We start from the raw sequence: 20,827 nt of genomic DNA, 5'->3' as shown, positions 1-20,827 counted from the left end.
GTGTTTCTTTTAATGGAGAGAGGTTACTGTCCTCTCCATCACAGAAGAGTTCAGTGAACTTAACCCGCTATCAAATATTTGGTGTGTCCTCCTGCTGCGCTTTTGTGTCAGAGGCTCAGAGTTGGTAGCTGGTGCTGGCAAACTGGCGTCCTGCAGGGGTGGTAGTCAGGTCATCATTAGTAAGAGGAAGTTCACACTGTGGAGCTCATTTCCTGCTACCATGTACTTGGTACTTATGCCCATTGAATAAGCACTGTAGTGGCTAGGGAATGAGGTTGGTTGACAGGTCATTCTGCCTCCACAGTGGAAGTATTTTGCTGAGCATTCTCATGGAATACAAATAATCATATTTTGGGCTCATTTCAGTAGATCCATTATCCACATGTCTTCACCAGCTGTTCTGGTCACCAGTTCTCCAAACTTGCCTCTTTCAGGTCTTTATCCATCAGGCCACCTTTCCTTAGCCAGAGTAGACCATGGACATATTTTGCTTGAAGTTCTGTTGCAGGGAGGAAGTTGCTGCTCTACTGTCTTTTTAGAGACAACCCTTAGAATGGATATAACACTGTCATAGTCCACTTATGACTGTGAGAATGGAAGGTGAGTTGGAACTAGCCATCCTCCTATATAATATCGTGTGTGTGTGTGTGTGTGTGTAAATCTGGTTCTCTGAATTTCACCTTTCTGATTAGCACCCTTCACTTCTCACATAAAAAACTTAGTGAGACCATGACTTTTATGATATAATCATTTATTACCTTTTGAATTTCTCCCCATCTTATCCTGTAAGTAATTCAAAGTATCTTTGTGATATACATAGAAAAACCCTAAGTTTCCCATTAGCCTGGAATCAAGAATTTAGAAGTTGAGCATGTAATTCTTTGTTTCCACCCCCTTTTCAGGTTCTTCAAGTCTCTTACTATTTCTGTGAACTCTTTGATATCTTTCCAATAAATTCTTTTTCAAACCAGAGTTAGTTTCTTGTGCTTGCAACTAAGAACTTAGACAGTTAAAGACATTAGTATTAAGAGATAGATGTAGAAAACAGAACCACATGAACTTGTGAAAATAATAAATGGTTTTAGGTTTCATTAATTTTCAAAATACTAATGAATTTCCAAAATGTCCTTCAAACTTTAAAGATAGTGATAGTAGCTTCTCCAAATTCTCAGTGGGAACTTTGTTCTAGTGAACACAGGTAATAATGTAGTAATTTTGAAAATTAATGAGACCCGAGTCTTCAACTGTCTGGATTTTTGGTACAAACAAAAGAAACCAGCTCTCCTGGCCAGCATGGCTCAGTGGTTGAGCATGGACCTATGAACCAGGAGGTCAAGGTTCAATTCCCAGTCAGGGCACATACCTGGGTTGCAGGCTCCATCCCCAGTGTGTGGCATGCAGAAGGCAGCTGATTAATGATTCTCTCTCAGCATCGATGTTTCTCTCTCTCTCCCACTCACCTTTCCTCTCTGAAATCAATAAAAAAAGAAAGGAAGGAAGGAAGGAAGGAAGGAAGGAAGGAAGGAAGGAAGGAAGGAAGGAAAAGAAAGAAAGAAAGAAAGAAAGAAAGAAAGAAAGAAAGAAAGAAAGAAAGAAAGAAAGAAAGAAAGAAAGAAAAGAAAAGAAAGAAAGAAAGAAAGGAAAGAAAGAAAGAAAGAAAGAAAGAAAGAAAGAAAGAAAGAAAGAAAGAAAGAAAGAAAGAAAGAAAGAAAGAAAGAAAGAAGAAACCAGCTTGGGTTGGAAAAGGAATTTATTAGAAGGGTATTGAAGGACTCACGAAACAATTAAGAGTCTTGATCATCCTGAGGAAGTCATGGGTAGGAACCAAGGCATATCTGAAGAGGCAAGAGCAGGAAGTCCAGCCATCGTCTTTTTATCAGGATTAGTTTGGCCATAATGCCAACGATTCTTCCTGCTACCTTTCAGGACAGCATTGCCATCAGACACTGATATGCACTACTGTCACTAGAAACCATTCTAGCCATGAATGAATCCTAAGCACTTCTTTGTCTTTGTGTCATTCTTTTCACAATCAAAGTCTTGAGTAGAAGCAGAGTGTAAGTCATACAGTGTGCTGGCTACTGTACTTTCATAGAATGAGAGAGGTCTTCTATAAAGAGAGTCTAGGCATTATGTAGGGGGCTGGCCACTTCTATAATGGGAATGATAGTCCTTGGACCCATTTACATGCAATGTGGAAGTCATCCTTTCCAATTTGTATGCCTTTTCTTTCTTTTTTCCTTGCTTAATGGCATTCACTAGGACCTCCAACGCCATGTTTAATAGTGCTGGTGAGAGTGAACACCCTTGTCTTCTTCCTAATCCAGAGGAAAGATAATTTAGTCTTTTCCCATTGAGTTTGGCATTAGCTGTAATTGAAGATGTTCTTTATTACTCTTTTGCTGAGAGTTTTGATCATGGATTGATTTTGTCAAATGCTGTTTCTGCATCTTTTGAGAGGATTGTATGTGTTTTTCTCATTATTTGCTAATATGATTATGTTGATTGTCTTTTAATGTTGGACAAATCTTGAATTATGTGGTCATGATGTATTACCCCTTTTATATATTGCTGAATTCTGTTAATATTTTATCAGAATTTTAAGTCTATGGGATTTAAAATATAAAAACTTGCTCAAAATTTAAAAATGGGAATTTGTTAGAAGTCTATATATGAGGCAGTCACATCCTCCACCCCTTCCACCACTGTGCATCTAAGGGCTCTGGTGGCCAGGCATCTACCCTTACATCAGAAATGGTATCTTCTTCCAAGAAATTGAATTATCCCTGAAAAGGCTCCAATGGCAGATCTAAACTCCTTGCAGGAAGAGCTGAGAGCAGATTCCTAGATCACCCTGGTAGACCTGCAAAATAGAAGTGAAGTGGCCATCTTTGGTCTCCCCAAAACACTTTACAAAGGCAGCTGCTTCATATATTGCATTTCCTGTTGAATGTCTGTATTTAACATGTAGCTTTAGACTTGTGGTCTATATGTGGTATGTCAATATATATGAGAATGGGAGCTATCAGTTTGACATATGTATACATGACCCACAGATAAAGAGTGAGATCTGCCCCCTGAAGGTGGAACCCTACTCATAATGTCAGTACTATCCCATTAAATGCAATCTTACTTTTAATAGACCACTACCCTCAAATGTGAATAGCATTTTTCCTGGTGACTGGATTACAGATAAATTTCATTTCAGTGCATTTCTGTATTTTCTAAATTCTCTGAACATATACTACTTTTTTGTTGAGATAAAATACTTCAAAATGTTAAGGTAAAGCCGAGACCGGTTTGGCTCGGTGGATAGAGCGTCGGTCTGCGGACTGGAAGGTCCTGGGTTCGATTCCGGTCAGGGGCATGTACATTGGTTGCGGGCCCATCCCCTGGTGAGGGGTGTGCAGGAGGCAGCTGGTCGATGTCTCTCTCTCATCGATGTTTCTGGCTCTCTATCACTCTCCCTTCCTCTCTGTGAAAAATCAATAAAATATATTTTAAAAAAATGTTAAGGTAAAAATTTGTAGAATTATGAAATATAAACATTGAATCAAATCTAGTGAGCATGACTTAAGGTATAGGGACTGTGAAACTAATGATTTAACAACAAACTGGGTTGATCAGAATTGTCTCTGAAGGTAAACAAGAGAAAAAATAGACAAAAGCTTTTAACAATATCAGTTTGACTTCTCCATGAAACACAATTGCTGGAGTCCAAAGGAAAGCTGTCTGGCTCTAGTCGCCAGGACAGAATTCCTGAAGAAAGTTAACATTACACAGTAGTCATGGCTTTAAAGGACACATGTATCATTGTCTCTTCTGCTTGGCCCCTCATTCATTTCCTCTCTAAAACTGGCCTTATAGGAAAGTCTTTAAAACCTCTTGCCCTTCCTACTAGGGTCAGTTTTAGAGAGGAAATGGGTACCTGTCTTCCCTTTACTCACTATCACACTTGTTTCTCTCTGTCTTGTCCACAGGCAGCTGGCTAAGAGTCTTGGGCAGGCTGGTGAAATTGAGCCTGAAACAGAAGGAATACTAACAGAGTATGGTGTGGATTTCTCTGATTTCTCTTCAGAAGTTTTAGAATGTCTTCCTCAAGACCTGCCCTGGACAATACCACCAGAGGAATTCAGCAAGAGAAGAGATTTAAGGTAAATATCTGAAGCTCTTTAAGAAAAACATGTTTCTCCCTTTTTGCTTTCTCACTTAACTTTCCTAGGAGCTGGGCTCAGATGTTTCCATCTTCCATTAACATTCAAGTTCAGTTCAGTTGACAATTAAATGCTCTGTACCAGAGGTTGTCAGATTGTGGCCCACCAACTAAATCCATCCCACTGCTTATTTATGTACAGCCCATGAGCTAAGAATGATTTTATGTTTTTAAATCATTATAAAAATCAAAACAAGAATAATCTTTTATGATTATTATGTGAAATTCAAATTTCAGCATCCATAAAGTTGCATTGGAACACAACCATGCTTGTTCAGTTACGCATTGTCTCTGGGTGTATTTTTACACTAAAATAGCAGAGTTGAATAACTACAACAGAGACCTATGGCCTGCAAAGCCTAATAGATTTGTTCTCTGGCCCTTTATAGAAAAAGTGTGTTGACCCCTGTTCTAGATCATCCAGATTTCAAAGGGTCCAGTTGTCATCTTGCTTTCTCATTGCTTTGCCCCATAAGTCTGGTCGAATAAAGACAGTGCTATCTGGTTAGAAGTGCCTTCCTTTAAATGGGCCTCTTCAGGCACAGAGCAAAGGATTCAAGACTCTGTGCTTGGAGCTTCATTTTAAAGCTTTACTTTTAGGTCTGGAATTTGTTGGAAAGTACTTTTGTGGTATTTTTATAACAACATCTTCTTTGAAGATGTTTCTTCATTGTGGGATGTTAGTTCTTTTCTGATATTTCTCTTTAGAATTTGGTTTCAGTACTGGCATTCATTTTGGATGCCACATGGAGATAGTTAGAACCAAGAAACTTTTCATACAACCCACTGAGGCTGTGGAAGGTTTTTTGCTAAGGTCATCCCATGTCAGAGTCTTTTTCACCACACTTGCTCACTTCATGCAGCTGAACTTATGATACCTTTAGCTCTTGGTGCCCATTCCTCCACCTACTTTGAGAATCCTCCTTCTGTGTCCCCTTTTGCTATTGTATCTTTTAGGAATTTACTGCCTTTTTTCCTTTTCTTGCCAAAGTTAGGCAAGGAAAAGATGACAGCACTAGTATGTCCCTTTTCCTACTTGTTAGTAGCTCTTGTGGAACTCATTATTTTTGAAGTCCATTAACTGAAGTTGTTGTCCTGGCTTTCAGCAGTAACCACTATCGTGGAACTCCTGCTGTCCCGTTATCTCATCCCGGGGGCTTTGAGATCTTGGGCCCATCGCCTTGCTCTCTCTCAACCTTTGTTTACTCGGCTACAAATTGATGGGATTATTTTCTGAGATATTTTTATAAATCTAGGAATCTATAAAAAAAATTAATAGATAAGTCAGAATGAATGGCTGAACTTTATTGTTTGAAATATAAATTACTATAGCCATTCTGTAGTTGCTATCAATGTTTTAAATGTACTCCACTTCTAGGAATCCTACTCAAAGAAGTATATAAGGATACATGTTCATTATTGCAAAGGTAACTCTGCTAATGACTATGTCATGTCAGTAAGATAGCATTCCCTACAGCTGTAAAAAAGGAGCTAAATCCATATGCACTGTCCTAAAACAATGGCTGTTACAGATTGTGAAGGAAAAGAAGCAATTCAGAACAATATGAATGAGTCTATTTTTTATATAGTCAGATAATAAAAAAACTATATAAATGTATATGCATCCATATATATATATATATATATATATATATATATACACATTATACTATATAAATGTATATGCATCCATATATATATATATATATATATATATATATATATATACATATATATATATAAAAGTATATATACATTAAAAATTCCTGGAAGGAAATCCAGACCTTTTTCTATGGTTATTGACAGTGATTGGCATGTGCAAACTCAGTAGAATAGTAGGAGGTAGGGAGGCAATATTTTACTTTTTATTTTATAAATTTTTCTATTTAAATTATTTTAAAATAACTTATAACTATTAAAAATTATAAATTAGACTATTCGAAAAGAGAAGTGCTCAATCATTTCTAGTCTTACTCCTAGCCTATCCTATATAATAAAAGGCTAATATGCAAATTGTCCCCTCGGGAGTTTGACTGGGAGTTCCATCGCTCACTATGATGTGCGCTGACCACCAGGGGGTGGCGTGGAACATGGTGGGCCACCAGCAAGGGTGGTGGCAGTGGGGCGCTGAGGGAGCGAGGGAAGGAGGAGTGGGGGAGGCAGGGAGATGGGAAACCTGATCGGCCCCGATTGTCGGCCAGGCCTAGGGACCCTACCCGTGCATTTTGTGCACTGGGCCTCTAGTAGATAAGTAATAAGGCACTTCAATAGTCATAGAGTCCAGTGTTTCTCTCAGTCCCCTCACTTGTCTCCACCTTGCCTTTTTCTTTGTTCCGCATTGCCTCTGTAGACCACAGAATAGGAGGCCTTGCTCTGCCGAAAGCCTCTGTGAAAATATACCAATGTGTCCTGCAAAGGGCTTTAAAGATACAAGGGGCTTATGGAATGTTGTCTGCTGTTAGTATAGTAACAGGGATTTTTTTAAAAAATCACTTTAACCTCCAAACACTTTCTCCCTGCCTATTATCTCTAGGATTATGTTTCTAAAATTCAAATCTGATTTTTTTTTTTACTCCTTTGGCCTAAAATCTTTCAACTGCTTCTTGATGTTCTAAAGTAGTAATCTCTGAACTTTGTTGAACATACATTCCAATAATGTATGTCTCTTATAAAATTACAAATGTACTTACTTTAGTAATTTATTATGTGCATTGTAAATTTACATAAAAGTAGAAAAGTGAGAATGAAATAAATTTTAGAATATTTTCATTGTCCTACCTAATAAAAGAGTAATATGCAAATTAACCATCACTCCGCTACATGCACAAGCCATGCCCACCAGCCAATCAGAGCAAGTATGCAAATAAACCCAACCAAGATGGCTACAGCCACAGAGAGCCAGAGGGAGGCTTGGGTTTCCCAGGCAACAGATGAAGCCAAGCTTTCCACCTGCCCTTCCCAGCCTAAGCCTCCACTCAAGGCTACAAAGTTTCAATTATAGAAGGTAAACAAATCCAAACAGAAATGGCGGCAGCCATGGAGCTGGAAAGAGCAGGAGGCTAGGGTTGATCCCCGCTTTCCACACATCCTGGCCAGGACAGGCTTCCGTTTAAGGCTACAAAGTTTCAATTATAGAAGATATACACAAACCCCAACAGAAACGGCTGCCAGCCAGGAGCTAGCAGGAGGCTTGGCTCCACTCCAGACTACAAAGTTTCAATTGTAGAAGGTAAATAAATTCCAGATACCAGGGCCTCTGCTTGGGTCGCCAGGGGGCGTGGCTGGCCTGCAAACCACCACAGGCCCCTCGCTCAGGCCACCCCACGCCCCAAGGGAACCCCCACCCTGATCCGGGACACCCTTCAGGGCAAACCAGCTGGCCCCCACCCCTGCACCAGGCCTCTAGCCTATCTAATAAAAGAGTAATATGCAGATTGACCATCACTCCAACACACAATATGGATGCCCCCTTGTGGTCAAAGATCCTGCCCCCATGTGGACACAAGATGGCCAGCAGGGGAGGGCAGTTGGGAGGCACCAGGCCTGCAAGGGAGGGCAGTTGAGAGGGACCAGGCCTGCAAGGGAGGGCAGTTGGAGGTGATCAAGCCTGCAGAGGAGGGCAGTTAGGGGTGGCCAGGCAGGCAGAGGAGGGAAGTTGGGGGCAAACAGGCTGTCAGGGGAGCAGTTAGACATCAATCAGGCTGGCATGGGAGTGGTTAGGGGGTGATCAGGCTGGCAGGCAGAAGCAGTTAGGGGCAATCAGGAAGGCAGGCAGGCGAGCAGTTGAGAGCCAGCAGTCCTGGATTGTGAGAGGGATGTCCGGTGGGATCGGGCCTAAACGGGTAGTCGGACATCCCTTGAGGGGTCCCAGATTGGAGAGGGTGCAAGCTGGGCTGAGGGCCACCCCCCCCCCCCCCGCCCCTAGTAAAGGTATAAAAAACTTCATATTAATTTTACTTTTGATGGAAGTAATGTGATTGAATATTCTTTTTTTAAAATGTTGCTTTAACAACTTATGATATGGATATGCAAAGGTCTAATTATAGGTTCTGTAAATTTGGTACTTAGTTTTGCTTTTAATAGTTATCATAACTGAAAAAGATACCTGAATTTACTAAACTATAGTACTCATTTTTCATCCTATTCACTGATTATATTCAGATTCATTTTGCAATCCAGCTAATAAATTTCCATCTTTCATGTCAGTTCTTGGGGACTAATTGAAAGGTGCTGCATTTTTTGATTTTTTAAAAAATGTGTTCTTAATCCTTGATTATTTTTTAGTTGGCATCTTTAAAAACTACCATATTTTCCGGTGTATAAGACGACTTTTTAACCCAGGAAAATCTTCTCAAAAGTCGGGGGTCGTCCGGGTGTCATCTTATAGGACGGGTATATCCCAAACTCTATATTTTAACTGGAAAAGTTGGGGGTCATCTTATACGCACAGTCGTCTTATACGCCGGAAAATACGGGTAATTAGAAAATTCTGTTAGGATATTTAAGTGTATAGGTATAAGTAGTTTTTTTTTTCTTTCTGTTTTGTTAATCCTCACCCACAGATATTTTTTTCATTGATTTTTGGAGAGAGTGGGAGAGTAGAGAGAGAGAGAGAGACAGAGCGATATGAGAGAGACACATAGATTGGTTGCTTCCCTCATGCACCTCAGCCAGGGCTGGGGATCAAACCTGTAACCCAGGTACATGCCCTTGACTGGGAATCAAACCTGCAACACTGTGGTAGGTAGGCAATACTCTAACCACTGAGCATGCCAGCTAGGGCTAGATATGAGTAGTTTTATAGTTTATACACTAAGATCATTTTAGGCTCTCAAACTGTATAAAAATAGAAAAATTTAAAGATATCCATTTTAAAAATTTTATCTTTGAACACTTGAGTTTTTCATTTTGTTTTGTTTAAAAAGAAGTAACTTTTTTTCCTCATTGTTAAAATGTCAACTTTACCTTGAAGGGACAGATTAAGTGTGTTTAATTTTGTCTAAGTATCTGCTTGATAGCATATGATTGACAGTCATTGTTTTGAAATCATAATGTGACTGATTATGAATTCCTATTAGGAGAAGATATGTTAACTCTGCTATTTTCCTGGTATTGGTAGTATTAGTGTTATTGTTAGTTTAGTATTATCTTTAATCTGTGGATCTTTGCAATAATCATTTTATCCACTTTTCTATTTTGTGAAGATTAGTTCAGCTAAAACTAGATAATTTCTGTAAATACCCACTGATGGCTGAAAGCATAGAATCTAATGGGATTGCCAATGTCATTGCCTTGGTGTTCTGGAGTACTGACTTTCATCTGTACACCTCAACATCTCACCCACACACCTTGTGAGGATGCCAGGTGGTTATATTGTCATGGTTAAGTTTTTATTTTTTTACAATAAAGAACAAAGAGAGAGAAAAAAGCAAACAAAAAACAAAGAAAAGTCCATAGTATGCTGAAGTATTTGGATCTGATTACCTTTCCCTTTTTTTTTTTGACTGGTTTTGTAATAGACTTATTCAATTTTAAACTAACAAATATTTACAGAACAGCGGGGAATCAACAATGAACAAATACAGGTCTGGTCTCTGTTCTCATGGAACTCTCAGTCATTGCAGAAGAGCATGAGCTAAATGTGTTAAACAGGCCCTAGCCAGTTTTGCTCAGTGGTTAGTTAGAGTGTCGGCCGCAGATTGTTGCAGGTTCAGTCCGCGCCCACAGGAGTCAACCAATCAATATGTATCTCTCTATCGATGTTTCTCTTTCTGTCTCTCTCCCTCCCTTCTACTCTCTCTAAAAATCAATGGAAAAATTATACTTGGGTGAGGATTAACAAAAAAAAATAAAATAAAATAAGTGTCTTAAACAGTAGTCAAATATGGATTTGTAATGGAGGAGAGAGGTACTTGATATAAGGAGAGAGGTACTTGATACAAGGATTTATGCTTAGAGGTTCAGAACCTTCACAAAGTTTTTATGAATATTAATTTCCCCAGGAATGTCAAGAGGACTAGGAATGAGTTCCAGTGCATGCTAAAAACATGTGCTATGATTAATTAATACATAGTCCATAAATTCCTAAATAAGACCTTTTGTGTCTTCCCTTCTTTCTTCTCTCATGTATACATTTATTTACATATATTATTATATATGTGTATATATCATATACTAGAGGCCTGGTGCACGAAATTCGTGCACTGCGGGGGGGGGGGGGTTCCCTCAGCCCAGCCTGCACCCTCTGCAATCTGGGACCCCTCAGGGATCGGGCCTAAACCGGCAGTCGGACATCCCTCTCACAATCTAGAACTGGCTTCCAACTGCTTGCCTGCCTGCCTAATTTCCCCTAACCACTTCTGCCTGCCAGCCTAATCACCCCCTAACCACTCCCCTGCCAGCCTGATCGATGCCTAACTGCTCCCCTGCTGGCCTGATTGCCCCCAACTGCCCTCCCATGCCAGCCTGGTTGCCCCCAACTGCCCTCCCATGCCAGCCTGGTTGCCCCCAACTGCCCTCCCATGCCAGCCTGGTTGCCCCCAACTGCCCTCCCATGCCAGCCCGGTTGCCCCCAACTGCCCTCCCTTGCCGGCCCAGTCGCCCCCAATTGCTCTCCCCTGCCGGCCTGGTTGCCCTAACTGCCCTCCTCTGCTGGCCCGGTTGCCCCTAACTGCCCTCTCCTGCTGGCCTGATTGCCCACAACTGCCCTCCCCTGCTGGCCATCTTGTGGTGGCCATCTTGTGACGACATGGGGGCGGCCATGTTGTGCAAGGGTGTGATGGTCAATTTTCATATTACCTCTTTATTATATAGGATGCCAAGTAATAAATTAGTCACTGGAAGTACATAGACAAGTAAGGCCCAACCTTTTTTCTTCAAGACTGTACTGTTTCTTAGGGATACAGATTTATACTCAGATAAATTAAGCAGAGTATGTCAAATGCTATAATGTGTGTGTGAGCAAGCTGCGGGTCACTCATTGGTGCTTGAGCTGAGATCTGAGAAATGAGCAGGCACAGTGAGAACTAGAGGGACTAAAGTAGCTTTCATTTTCTTGATAAGCTATGGTGGCAGAAAAGGTGACATGTTCCCCAAGACTCCCAGGTCCTTCTATAACAGGGTTCACAACTCCTATGGTTTTGATAGCTTCTTGACCCCCTCTGCTGGGCCACCTTGCCATGGAGCCGGCAGTGTTACTCTGGCTCTAACTATGTAAGGACTTCAACATACCCGTTTAGGTTTGGTATTTGAACAATTATATTTGGAACAGAAAAGTTCCATCAATCTTTAAACCTCATAATCCAATTATGTCAGTAAAATTCCAGTTTTTTAGTCCAATGGAATTGGGGTAATATTTTGCAAACTGAAGTTGAGAGAAATAGTGTTTATTTTGAAAAGAAAAATGGTTGGTTAGCAATTTTCAAGAAGTGAGGCTGGTGTGAACTGCTAGGGGCGATCTGGCCCTTCTGATTAGGAGCACCATTTTTTCGGACCTGCAGAATCCCTGTTTACCTTGCCTAGACCTGAAGCTCTCTTTAGCAGGGCATCTGAGGTTAAAAAAAAAAAAGCAACACCAATACTGCAAGCCTTTGGGGATCTGGAGAAGAATGTATCCAAGGAAACTGCTTAAAGGGGGTTGCACCAGAAGCCCAAGAAACCCCAAGGTTATTTCTGAGACTGGCTCCAGTTATTTCCAATTTCATTGATATTGTTTTGTTTCCTTTGTTGCTAAACGAATAGGAAACCAAAGCTTAAAAGCTCAATTGAAGTGGAAAATGAAAACCTAAATATTGGAGGGGAAAATACCACGCTAAACTGATTTTTATGTTTTTCCTATAGTTAGTAATATTGCAGAAGCTTGGGTCACATCACTTTTTAGTAAAACTATGAGTTTCATTGAAGTGGAGGTGGTTTCTATAGTATTTCACAGGAGAACTTGTGGATATCTATTTCTTTACTATTTCCTCAATAAAAAGGAAGCCCAGTGACCTCCACTGGACCATTACAATGTGAAACTTGGCACTTAAAATTGCTTGCTCTAAATTTTCCAATTGCTTTCTTTTTCCCCCATTTAATGTCGTTCTGCCAACTAGTGATTTTATTATTATAAACAGGACATTGTATTCACTTTTAAGAAGAAATATGAAGCTGGAGGTAAAATTACAAACTGTAGCTTCTCAGCTGCCAAAATAGAAAACAATGAGCTAAAAATACTGAGCACAGAAAGGGTGTTGTGGTAAGAAATATTGAAATATCTTCAAGATGGAACTGTTCCAAATAGACAGAAATGTCCTCTCACTCCAGGTAAAACCAACCTTGAAATAGCAACTTGAAAGTAGAGACATATAATACTAACCTCTTTCAGGTCAATCCTTTTTGTGGGAAAATTTTCAAACACAACTAACATTAAGTGACTAATAATCTTGCTGTTTATCAGGAAGTCCAGTGTGATTAAATTGCCATTAGAAAAGGTTCTCCTGGTAAGGGAGTGTGGCAGCATAGAAGGAGCACTAGAAGTTAGTCCTCCCTCTCCCAGGGACTAGTTGAGTAACTCTGGGCAAACGAGCTAAACTTGGGAAGACAGACAGAGAGAACAATTTCATCTTTTGTACAATGGATTAGTTGACCAGGTTAGGATTTCCCAAAAAGTGTTGATAGACTACAGTTTCTTTTGGTATTAAGGTAATAGGTATTAAGGAGAAAAGGGGGTTGATAGCCAAGTATTTTTAGAAATCAGTGGGTTATTAAATTTCTTAGAACTTTTTCTTATAGATCATCTCATAGAAGTATAGTGTTCCTTAGAATACACTTTGAAATTGCTAAACTAAATATTTCAAAATGTACTAGCTCTAATAGTTTTTTTGTGGATGCCTTAGGATTTTTTATATTTAGATTATCATCTGCCTATTTATTTCCTTTTCTTATCCAGTTGCTCTGGCTAGAACCTTTAGTACAAAGTTGAATAGGAGTAGCAGTGGATCTCCTTGTATTGTTCTTGATATGAGGGGGGAAACTATTCAGTCTTACAACATTAATTATAATGTGAGCTATGGGGGTTTTTGAGGATGCTTTCTATCAAGGTAAAGGCAATTTCTTATATTTCTAGTTTTTTTAGTGTTTTTCTCATGAATATTACTAGATTTTGTGAAGTGGTTTATCTATGTGATTTTTGTTCTCCATTAATATATTTCATTGATTGACTTTTATATGTTAAACCAACCTTGCATTCCTGTGTTAAATCTTACTTGATCATGATGTATAATCCTTTTTATGTTGCTAGATTTGGCTTGCTAGTGTCCTGTTGGGCATTTTTGCATCTATATTTCTAAGGGATCATGTCTGTAAATTTCTTTTGATATTTTTGTTTGGTTTTTGTTTGAGGATAATGCTGACCCCATAGAACAAGTTTTAGAAGAGTTTGTGAAGAATTGGTGTTAATTCCTCTTTAAATGTTGGGTAGAATTTACCAATGTAGTCATCTGGCCCTGTGCTTTTCTTTATGGAAAAATTTTAATTATTAATTTAATTTCTTTACATGTTATAGGTCTGTTGAACTTTTCTGTTTCGTCTTAAATCAGTTTCAGAAGTTTGTAATCTTTCTACAAATTTGTCCTTTTTATTGGTTAACTAATTCATGGTTTTCCTTTCTGTGGTTTCAGTTACCCTTTGTCAACTGTGGCCTGAAAATATTAAATGGATAATTCCAGAAATAAATAATTTAAAAGTTTTAAATTGCACACCATTCCGAGTAGTGTGATGAAATCTCAGGCCATCCAACCAGAGATGTGAATCATCCCTTTGTCCAGCATGCCCATGCTGTATATGCTACCTGCTTGTTAGTCCCTTAGTAGCCATCTCAGTTATCATATCAAATGCTGTGGTATCACAATGCTTGTGTTCAAGTAACCCTTATTTTACTTAATGGCCCTAATTATAGTAATAGTGAGTTAGATGTGTGAAATACACCATTTGGATGTGCCAAATACACAATACAGATATGCCAAAGAGAAGACACAAAGTGCTTCCTTTAAGTGAAAATCAAAGTTCTCAACTTAATAAGGAAAGAAAATAAATGTTTGCTGAGGTTGCTAAAATCCACATTAAGAAAGATTCTTCTATTTGAGAAATTGTAAAGAATGAAAACGAAATTTGTGCTAGTTTGCAAAGAGAGAGCTATCCATAGTCACATAATCGTTATTATAGTACTAGAGGCCCAGTGCATGATTGAATCATGCACGTGTAGGGTCCCCTACACGCTTTCGCTTTCAATCACGGGGGACCTGGGTGCCTGTCCACTGGTGCACCAGGCCTTTCGGAGGCTTCTGAAAGGCCTGGTGCCTGAGTGGACAGGCACCCAGCTCCCACGCTTTTGCTTTCGATCGCAGGGGAGCTGGGTATCTGTCCGCTGATGCACCAGGCCTTTCAGAAGCCTCCAGCGCGGCGAAGGCTTCTGAAAGGCCTGGTGCCTGAGCAGACAGGCACCCAGCTCCCACGCTTTTGCTTTTGATCGCTGGTGCACCAGGCCTGTGTGGACAGGCACCCAGCTCCCACGCTTTTGCTTTCGATCATGGGGGAGCTGGGTGCCTGTCCGCTGGTGCCTGAGCGGATAGGCACCCAGCTCCCACGCTTTTGCTTTTGATCGCTGGTGCCTGAGCGGGCAGGCACCCATCTTCCCTGCTTTTGATGGTCCACAGTGGGATGTGAGCTCGCTGCCCCAGAGGCCCCTTCTGTGCCGCAGCACAGCCATGGTGCAGACGCTGAGCTCGAGCCGCCGCTGGCGACGCGAGCTCAGCGTCCCGCCGGCCCAATCAGTCACCCCGGCCACCCCGAGTCCCGCCACCCCCCCCGCGCCTCCTGGCCAATCGCGGGCATAGCGAAGGTATGGTCAATTTGCATAATATTTGCCTATTATTAGGTAGGGCTAGTGGCCCAGTGCATGAAATTTGTGCATGGTGGGGGGGTGGTGTCCCTCAGCCCAGCCTGCACCCTCTCCAATCTGGGACCCCTTGGACATCCCTCTCGCAATCTGGGACTGCTGGCTCCTAACCACTCACCTGCCTGCCTGCCTGATTGCCCCTAACCACTCTGCCTGCCGGCCTTCTCACCCCCAACTGCCCCCTCACCAGCCTGCTTGCCCTCAACTGCCCCCCTGCCAGCCTGATTACCCCCACCTGCCCTCCCCACTAGCCTGCTCACCCCCAAAGCCCCCCCCCCCACCGGCCTGATCACCCACAACTGCCATCCCATTCTGGCCTGATCACCCACAACTACCCTCCCTTCTTGGCCCCTAACTGCTTCTACCTTGGCCCCGCCACTATGGCTTTGTCCAGAAGAACATCTGGGAGGTCTCTAATTAGCATATTATCCTTTTATTAGTATAGATAGAGGCCTGGGGCACGGGTGGGGACCAGCTGGTTTGCCCGGAAGGGTGTCCCGGATCAGGGTGGGGTTCCCTTGGGGGGTGGGGCAGCCTGGGCGAGGGGCCTGTGGGTGGTTTGCAGGCCGGCCATGCCCCATTGGGGTGGGGGTCCCCACTGGGGATGGTGCTGGCCTGGGCGAGGGGCTGGGGCAGTTTGCAGGCCAGCCACACCCCCATGGGGTGAGGGTCTCTGCTGGGGGGGCGTGGCCAACCTGGGTGAGGGGCTGAGGGCTGTTTCAGGCTGGCCAAGCACCCCAGCGGGGACCCCCACCCCATGGGGGCATGGCTAGTCTGGGTAAGGGGCTGAGGGCCGTTTGCAGGCCCCTCCTTTGGCGGCTGGCCTGGGCGACCCAAGCCTCCTGCCTGCTCTGGTTGGCTCCGTGGCTGCTGCCATCTTTGTCCTGCTAATTTGCATATTCCCTCCTGAGCACCACGGAGTGATGGTAAATTACCATATTTCTTTCTTTGGGTTTCCCTGGCAACAGAGAAAGCCAAGCTTTCCACACACTCTGGCGGGCCCAGGCCTCCACTCAAGGATACAAAGTTTCAATTATAGAAGGTAAACAAATCCAAACAGAAATGGCAGCAGCCACGGATCAAGCAGGAGGCTTGGCTCCGCTCCAGGCTACAAAGTTTCAATTGTAGAAGGTAAATAAATTCCAGATACCAGGGTCTCTGCTTGGGTCGCCAGGGGGCGTGGCTGGCCTGCAAACCACCACAGGCCCCTTGCTCAGGCCGCCCCACGCCCCAAGGGAACCCCCATCCTGATCCGGACACCCTTCAGAGCAAACCAGCTGGCCCCCACCCCTGCACCAGGCCTCTAGCCTATCTAATAAAAGAGTAATATGCAGATTGACCATCACTCCAACACACAAGATCAAGATAGCTACCCCTATGTGGTCAAAGATCCTGCCCCCATGTGGACACAAGATGGCCACCACAGATGGCCAGCAGGGGAGGGCAGTTGGGAGGCACCAGGCCTGCAAGGGAAGGCAGTTGAGAGGGACCAGGCCTGCAAGGGAAGGCAGTTGGAGGCAATCAACCCTGCAGAGGAGGGCAGTTAGGGGTGGCCAGGCAGGCAGAGGAGGGAAGTTGGGGGCAAACAGGCTGTCAGGGGAGCAGTTAGACATCAATCAGGCTGGCATGGGAGTGGTTAGGGGGTGATCAGGCTGGCAGGCAGAAGCAGTTAGGGGCAATCAGGAAGGCAGGCAGGCGAGCAGTTGAGAGCCAGCAGTCCTGGATTGTGAGAGGGATGTCCGGTGGGATCGGGCCTAAACGGACAGTCGGACATCCCTTGAGGGGTCCCAGATTGGAGAGGGTGCAAGCTGGGCTGAGGGACACCCCCCTACCCCCGTGCACGAATTTCGTGCACCCGGCCTCTAGTATTTTATAATTTCCCTGTGATTTCTTCTTTGACTCACTGATTATTTAGAAGTGTCTTAATTTCCATATATGTATGAATTTCTCAACTTCCCTTTTGTTATTATTTTCTATTTTCATTCCATTTGGAGAACATACTTTGTATGATTTCAGTCTTTTAAGATTTATTGAAACTTGTTTTATGGCCTAGAGAATGTACCATGTGCACTTGAAAAATATGTGTTCTACTGTCGTTAGATGGGATGTTCTGTAGATATCTGTTAGAATGACTTGGTTGATGTATTTTTCAAGTCTTTAGTTTTCGTGTTGATATTCTAGTTGTTTTCTGTGTTGAAAGTTGGGTATTAAAGTCTTCAAATATTATGTTTTCATTGTTTCTCCTTTTAGATCAGCAAGTTTTTGCTTCATTTGGTGGCTCTGTTTTTAGGTGCATATATGTTTATAATGTTATGTCTTCTAGGTGGATTGATCCTATTATCATTATAAATTACCTTTCTTTGTCTTTATAACACTTTTAATCTTGAAATCTATTTTTCTATTTAGCATCTGTAGCTTTCTTTATTACTGTTTGCATGATATATCTTCTATATCATAAAGATATATCATTCATTGTAAATAATATAACATGGAAACTCTGAAAATCAGATCACTTTCTCAAAGTTTGTTGTTGTCACAGTTTGTTTTTGCTGCTGTTTGTGACTTTCATGAACAAATTCTGTAGTGTGTATTCTTTGTTGTGTAAAGTTTCTGCTTGACCAGCTTTGTAATCACCTAATGAATAGACAAAAATTTTCTTAAATGCTTAGGCTCAATAGTCTCTCAGCTTTGCTGAAGACCTGTGTGTATGTGTTGGGGTATACCTTCAATGCTCAGACATGCACTTTCTAACTCTGCCTTATTCTTTGTTTCATGCCTGGTCCGAGTTTCAGTATCATCCAGTGGTGAAAACTTCACTGTTACCTGTTTTTTTTGGGGGGTAGAATGGGGAATGAAGGGCATGTGCACAGCCTGTGGATATGTGTGGCTGTCTCCATCTCCAGGAATATATCAGGCCTTTTCAAAGCTCTCTATGACATCTTAATCTCCAACTTTAATTTTTAACTGTTTTGGTTAGCTTTTTGTTTGCCCAACTGTTATCACCACCTCAAAAATCTGTGATGTTAAATAATTACTGGTTGTTTTCTTTTTTTTTTCTTTCTTTCTTTCTTTTTTACAAACACCCCTAGGTTTATAAGGCTGTTTGCACTGAGTAAGGTGTGAGTCATGTCAAATTAATGTGAATGGGGTTTTTCAGGGAAGTGCCAAGCAGGTCAAATAATGTCAGTTCCTCTGGATTGCTGTTTTTGGTGAGTTTCTAAATCTGTTCTGCCCCTCCAGTGGCTGCTAAGCTGCTGGTTTTCACCATATTAGAAGGCTGTTTGTTTTCAAGGCTATTACAGAGCTTGGGAGAGAAATATAAAGCAGTAAAAACCTTACAAAGCTCTTTGTTCTTATTGAGATTAAGCCATTTCTCGTGAATAAATGTACATCAGATTGTTACAAGCCTTTAGTTAATGTCCAGAGTTATGAAAAGGTTGATTTTGACAATTCTACCAATGTTATCAATGCTTTTCAGAGATCCATACTCTCTGCCAGTCCCACTTATGTAACTCTCAAGTCACTTCACCTTTTAATATTTATGTTGGAGATAAAATAAGACAACTTGCAGCAGAAAGTTTTGAGAAAGAAATAAGCCTCTCGTTGAAGATAACAGAGAGAGGGAAAGGAAGATGTAATTTGAAAATAAAAGCCAGGAGAAGTAAATAATTGTATAGGCAAATTTTTCTTAAGATTAAGAAATGTTGGATAGCTTGGCTCTCATCATCATATATAATAAAAGCCTAATATGCTAAGTGTCTGGTCGTCCGGTCATCTGTTCAACCAATCAAAGCGTAATATGCTAAGGCAGTTCAAGTGCTCACTATGACATGCACTGACGACCTGGGGCAGACTGTTGACCAGTCGACTAGTCATTATGATGTGCACTGACCACTAGGGGGCAGACACTCGGACCAGTAGGTTAGCTTGCTGCTGGGGTCCGGCCAATTGGGACTGAGTGAGATGTGCTGGACATACCCTGGAGCCCTCCCACAGTCCCTCCCTGGCTGGCCAACCTCCTACATCCCAGATTGTGCACCAGTGGGGCCCTCGGCCTGGCCTGTGCCCTCTCGCAATCCAGGACCCTCGGGGGATGTTGGAGAGCCGGTTTTGGCCTGATCCCGCTCAATGCAGGAGCTGCCCCCTGGTGGTCAGTGTGCTTCCACAGGGGAAGTGCAGCTTAGCTAGAAGCTGGGCTCACGGCTGGCCTAAGCCGGCAGTCAGACATCCCCCCAGGGCTCCCAGACTATGAGAGTGCACAGGCTGGGCTGAGGGGACTTCTCCGCTCCTCCCCCCACCCCCGAGTGCAGGAATTTTGTGCACCAGGCCTCTAGTATATAAATAAAAGTGAAAAAATGAAATTACAAAGTTTATTGGTAATGGGAAATGATGGAAATAAATTTCTTAGCTCCTATGCAATATCCTGTTCTGCATTCAACCCTTCATCTTATCCCAAGACATTTTACTCCATCAGAGTTCTGCATCTTGCCTATGCCTTGCTCTGCACTTAATTCATTTTCCAGAGCCCATCTTAACTTAAGATGTCTTCGCTATCTGGCTCTGGAAGAATTAGTCATGCCCCACTCTCTTGTCCCTTGACTTTTTGTTCATACCTACATTACAGTACTTGCCATACTGTCCTCTAATTTACCTGAATGCAATTCTGTTTTCCTGATGGATAGCAAAATTCTCAAGAACAAGGGCTAGGTCTTACTTATCTTTTCATTTCTAGAAGCTAACTCAATACTTGGTATATAATAAATTTTATAGAGTAGTTCCTCCTCACCTGTGGGAGATACGCTCCAAGACCCCCAGTGGATGCCTGAAACTATGGATAGTACCAAATCCTGTATATACTGTGTTTTTTCTATTCATATATCCTATATAATAAAGAGGTAATATGCAAATTGACCATTATGCCCTCGTGTCACAAGATGGCCTCCTCCACGTTGTCACAAGATGGCCACCCCACGTCGTCACAAGATGGCCACGCGCCCATCATCACAAGATGGACTCCCACATGTCATCACAAGATGGTTGCCACCATACGGCTGCCCCCACATCATCACAAGATGGCCGCCCCCACATCCTTACAAGATGTCCGCCCCCACATCCTTACAAGATGTCCGCCCCCCACGTTGTCATAAGATGACCGCCCCCACATCGTCACAAGATGGCCACCCCATGTTGTCACAAGATGGCTGCCCCCACGTAGTCACAAGATGGCCGCCCCCACATCCTTACAAGATGGCTGACCCCCAAGTTGTCACAAGATGGCCGCCCCCACATTGTCACAAGATGGCTGGCAGGGGAGGGCAGTTGGGGGGGACCAGGACTGCAGGGGAGGCAGTTGGGGTGATCAGGCCAGCAGAGAAAGGCAGTTGGGGGCGACCAGGCCTGCAGGGGAGGACAGTTGGGGCTGATCAAGCCAGCAGGGGAGGGCAGTTGGGGGCGATTGGGCCGGCAGGGGAGCAGTTAGGTGTCAATCATGCCAGCAGGGGAGCGGTTAAGGGGCTGTCAGGCTGTCAGGCAGAAGCGGTTAGGGGCAATCAGGCAGGCAGGCAGGCAGGCAAGTTGTTAGGAGCCAGCAGTCCTGGATTGTGAGAGGGATGTCCGACAGGGATTGAGCCTAAACTGGCAGTCGGACATCCCCCTAGGGGTCTCAGATTGGAAAGGGT

General features: G+C 42.7%; 1 protein-coding gene across 2 annotated transcripts in view; it reads left to right on the top strand.

Annotated features, from left to right (window-relative positions):
• Nucleotides 1-20,827, top strand: part of DIS3L2 (DIS3 like 3'-5' exoribonuclease 2) — a 330,696-nt gene that overhangs the window by 145,959 nt on the left and 163,910 nt on the right. For both annotated transcript variants that reach the window (XM_028140542.2, XM_054722868.1), the window contains exon 11: nucleotides 3,981-4,154. In XM_028140542.2, the coding sequence (XP_027996343.2) occupies nucleotides 3,981-4,154 (174 nt within the window). The remainder of the gene's footprint in view (nucleotides 1-3,980; nucleotides 4,155-20,827) is intronic.

This window comes from Eptesicus fuscus, chromosome 11 (assembly GCF_027574615.1).
Source record: "Eptesicus fuscus isolate TK198812 chromosome 11, DD_ASM_mEF_20220401, whole genome shotgun sequence".
NCBI classification, from domain to species: Eukaryota; Metazoa; Chordata; class Mammalia; order Chiroptera; family Vespertilionidae; genus Eptesicus; species Eptesicus fuscus.
This window is presented reverse-complemented; position numbering and strand designations above follow the sequence as displayed.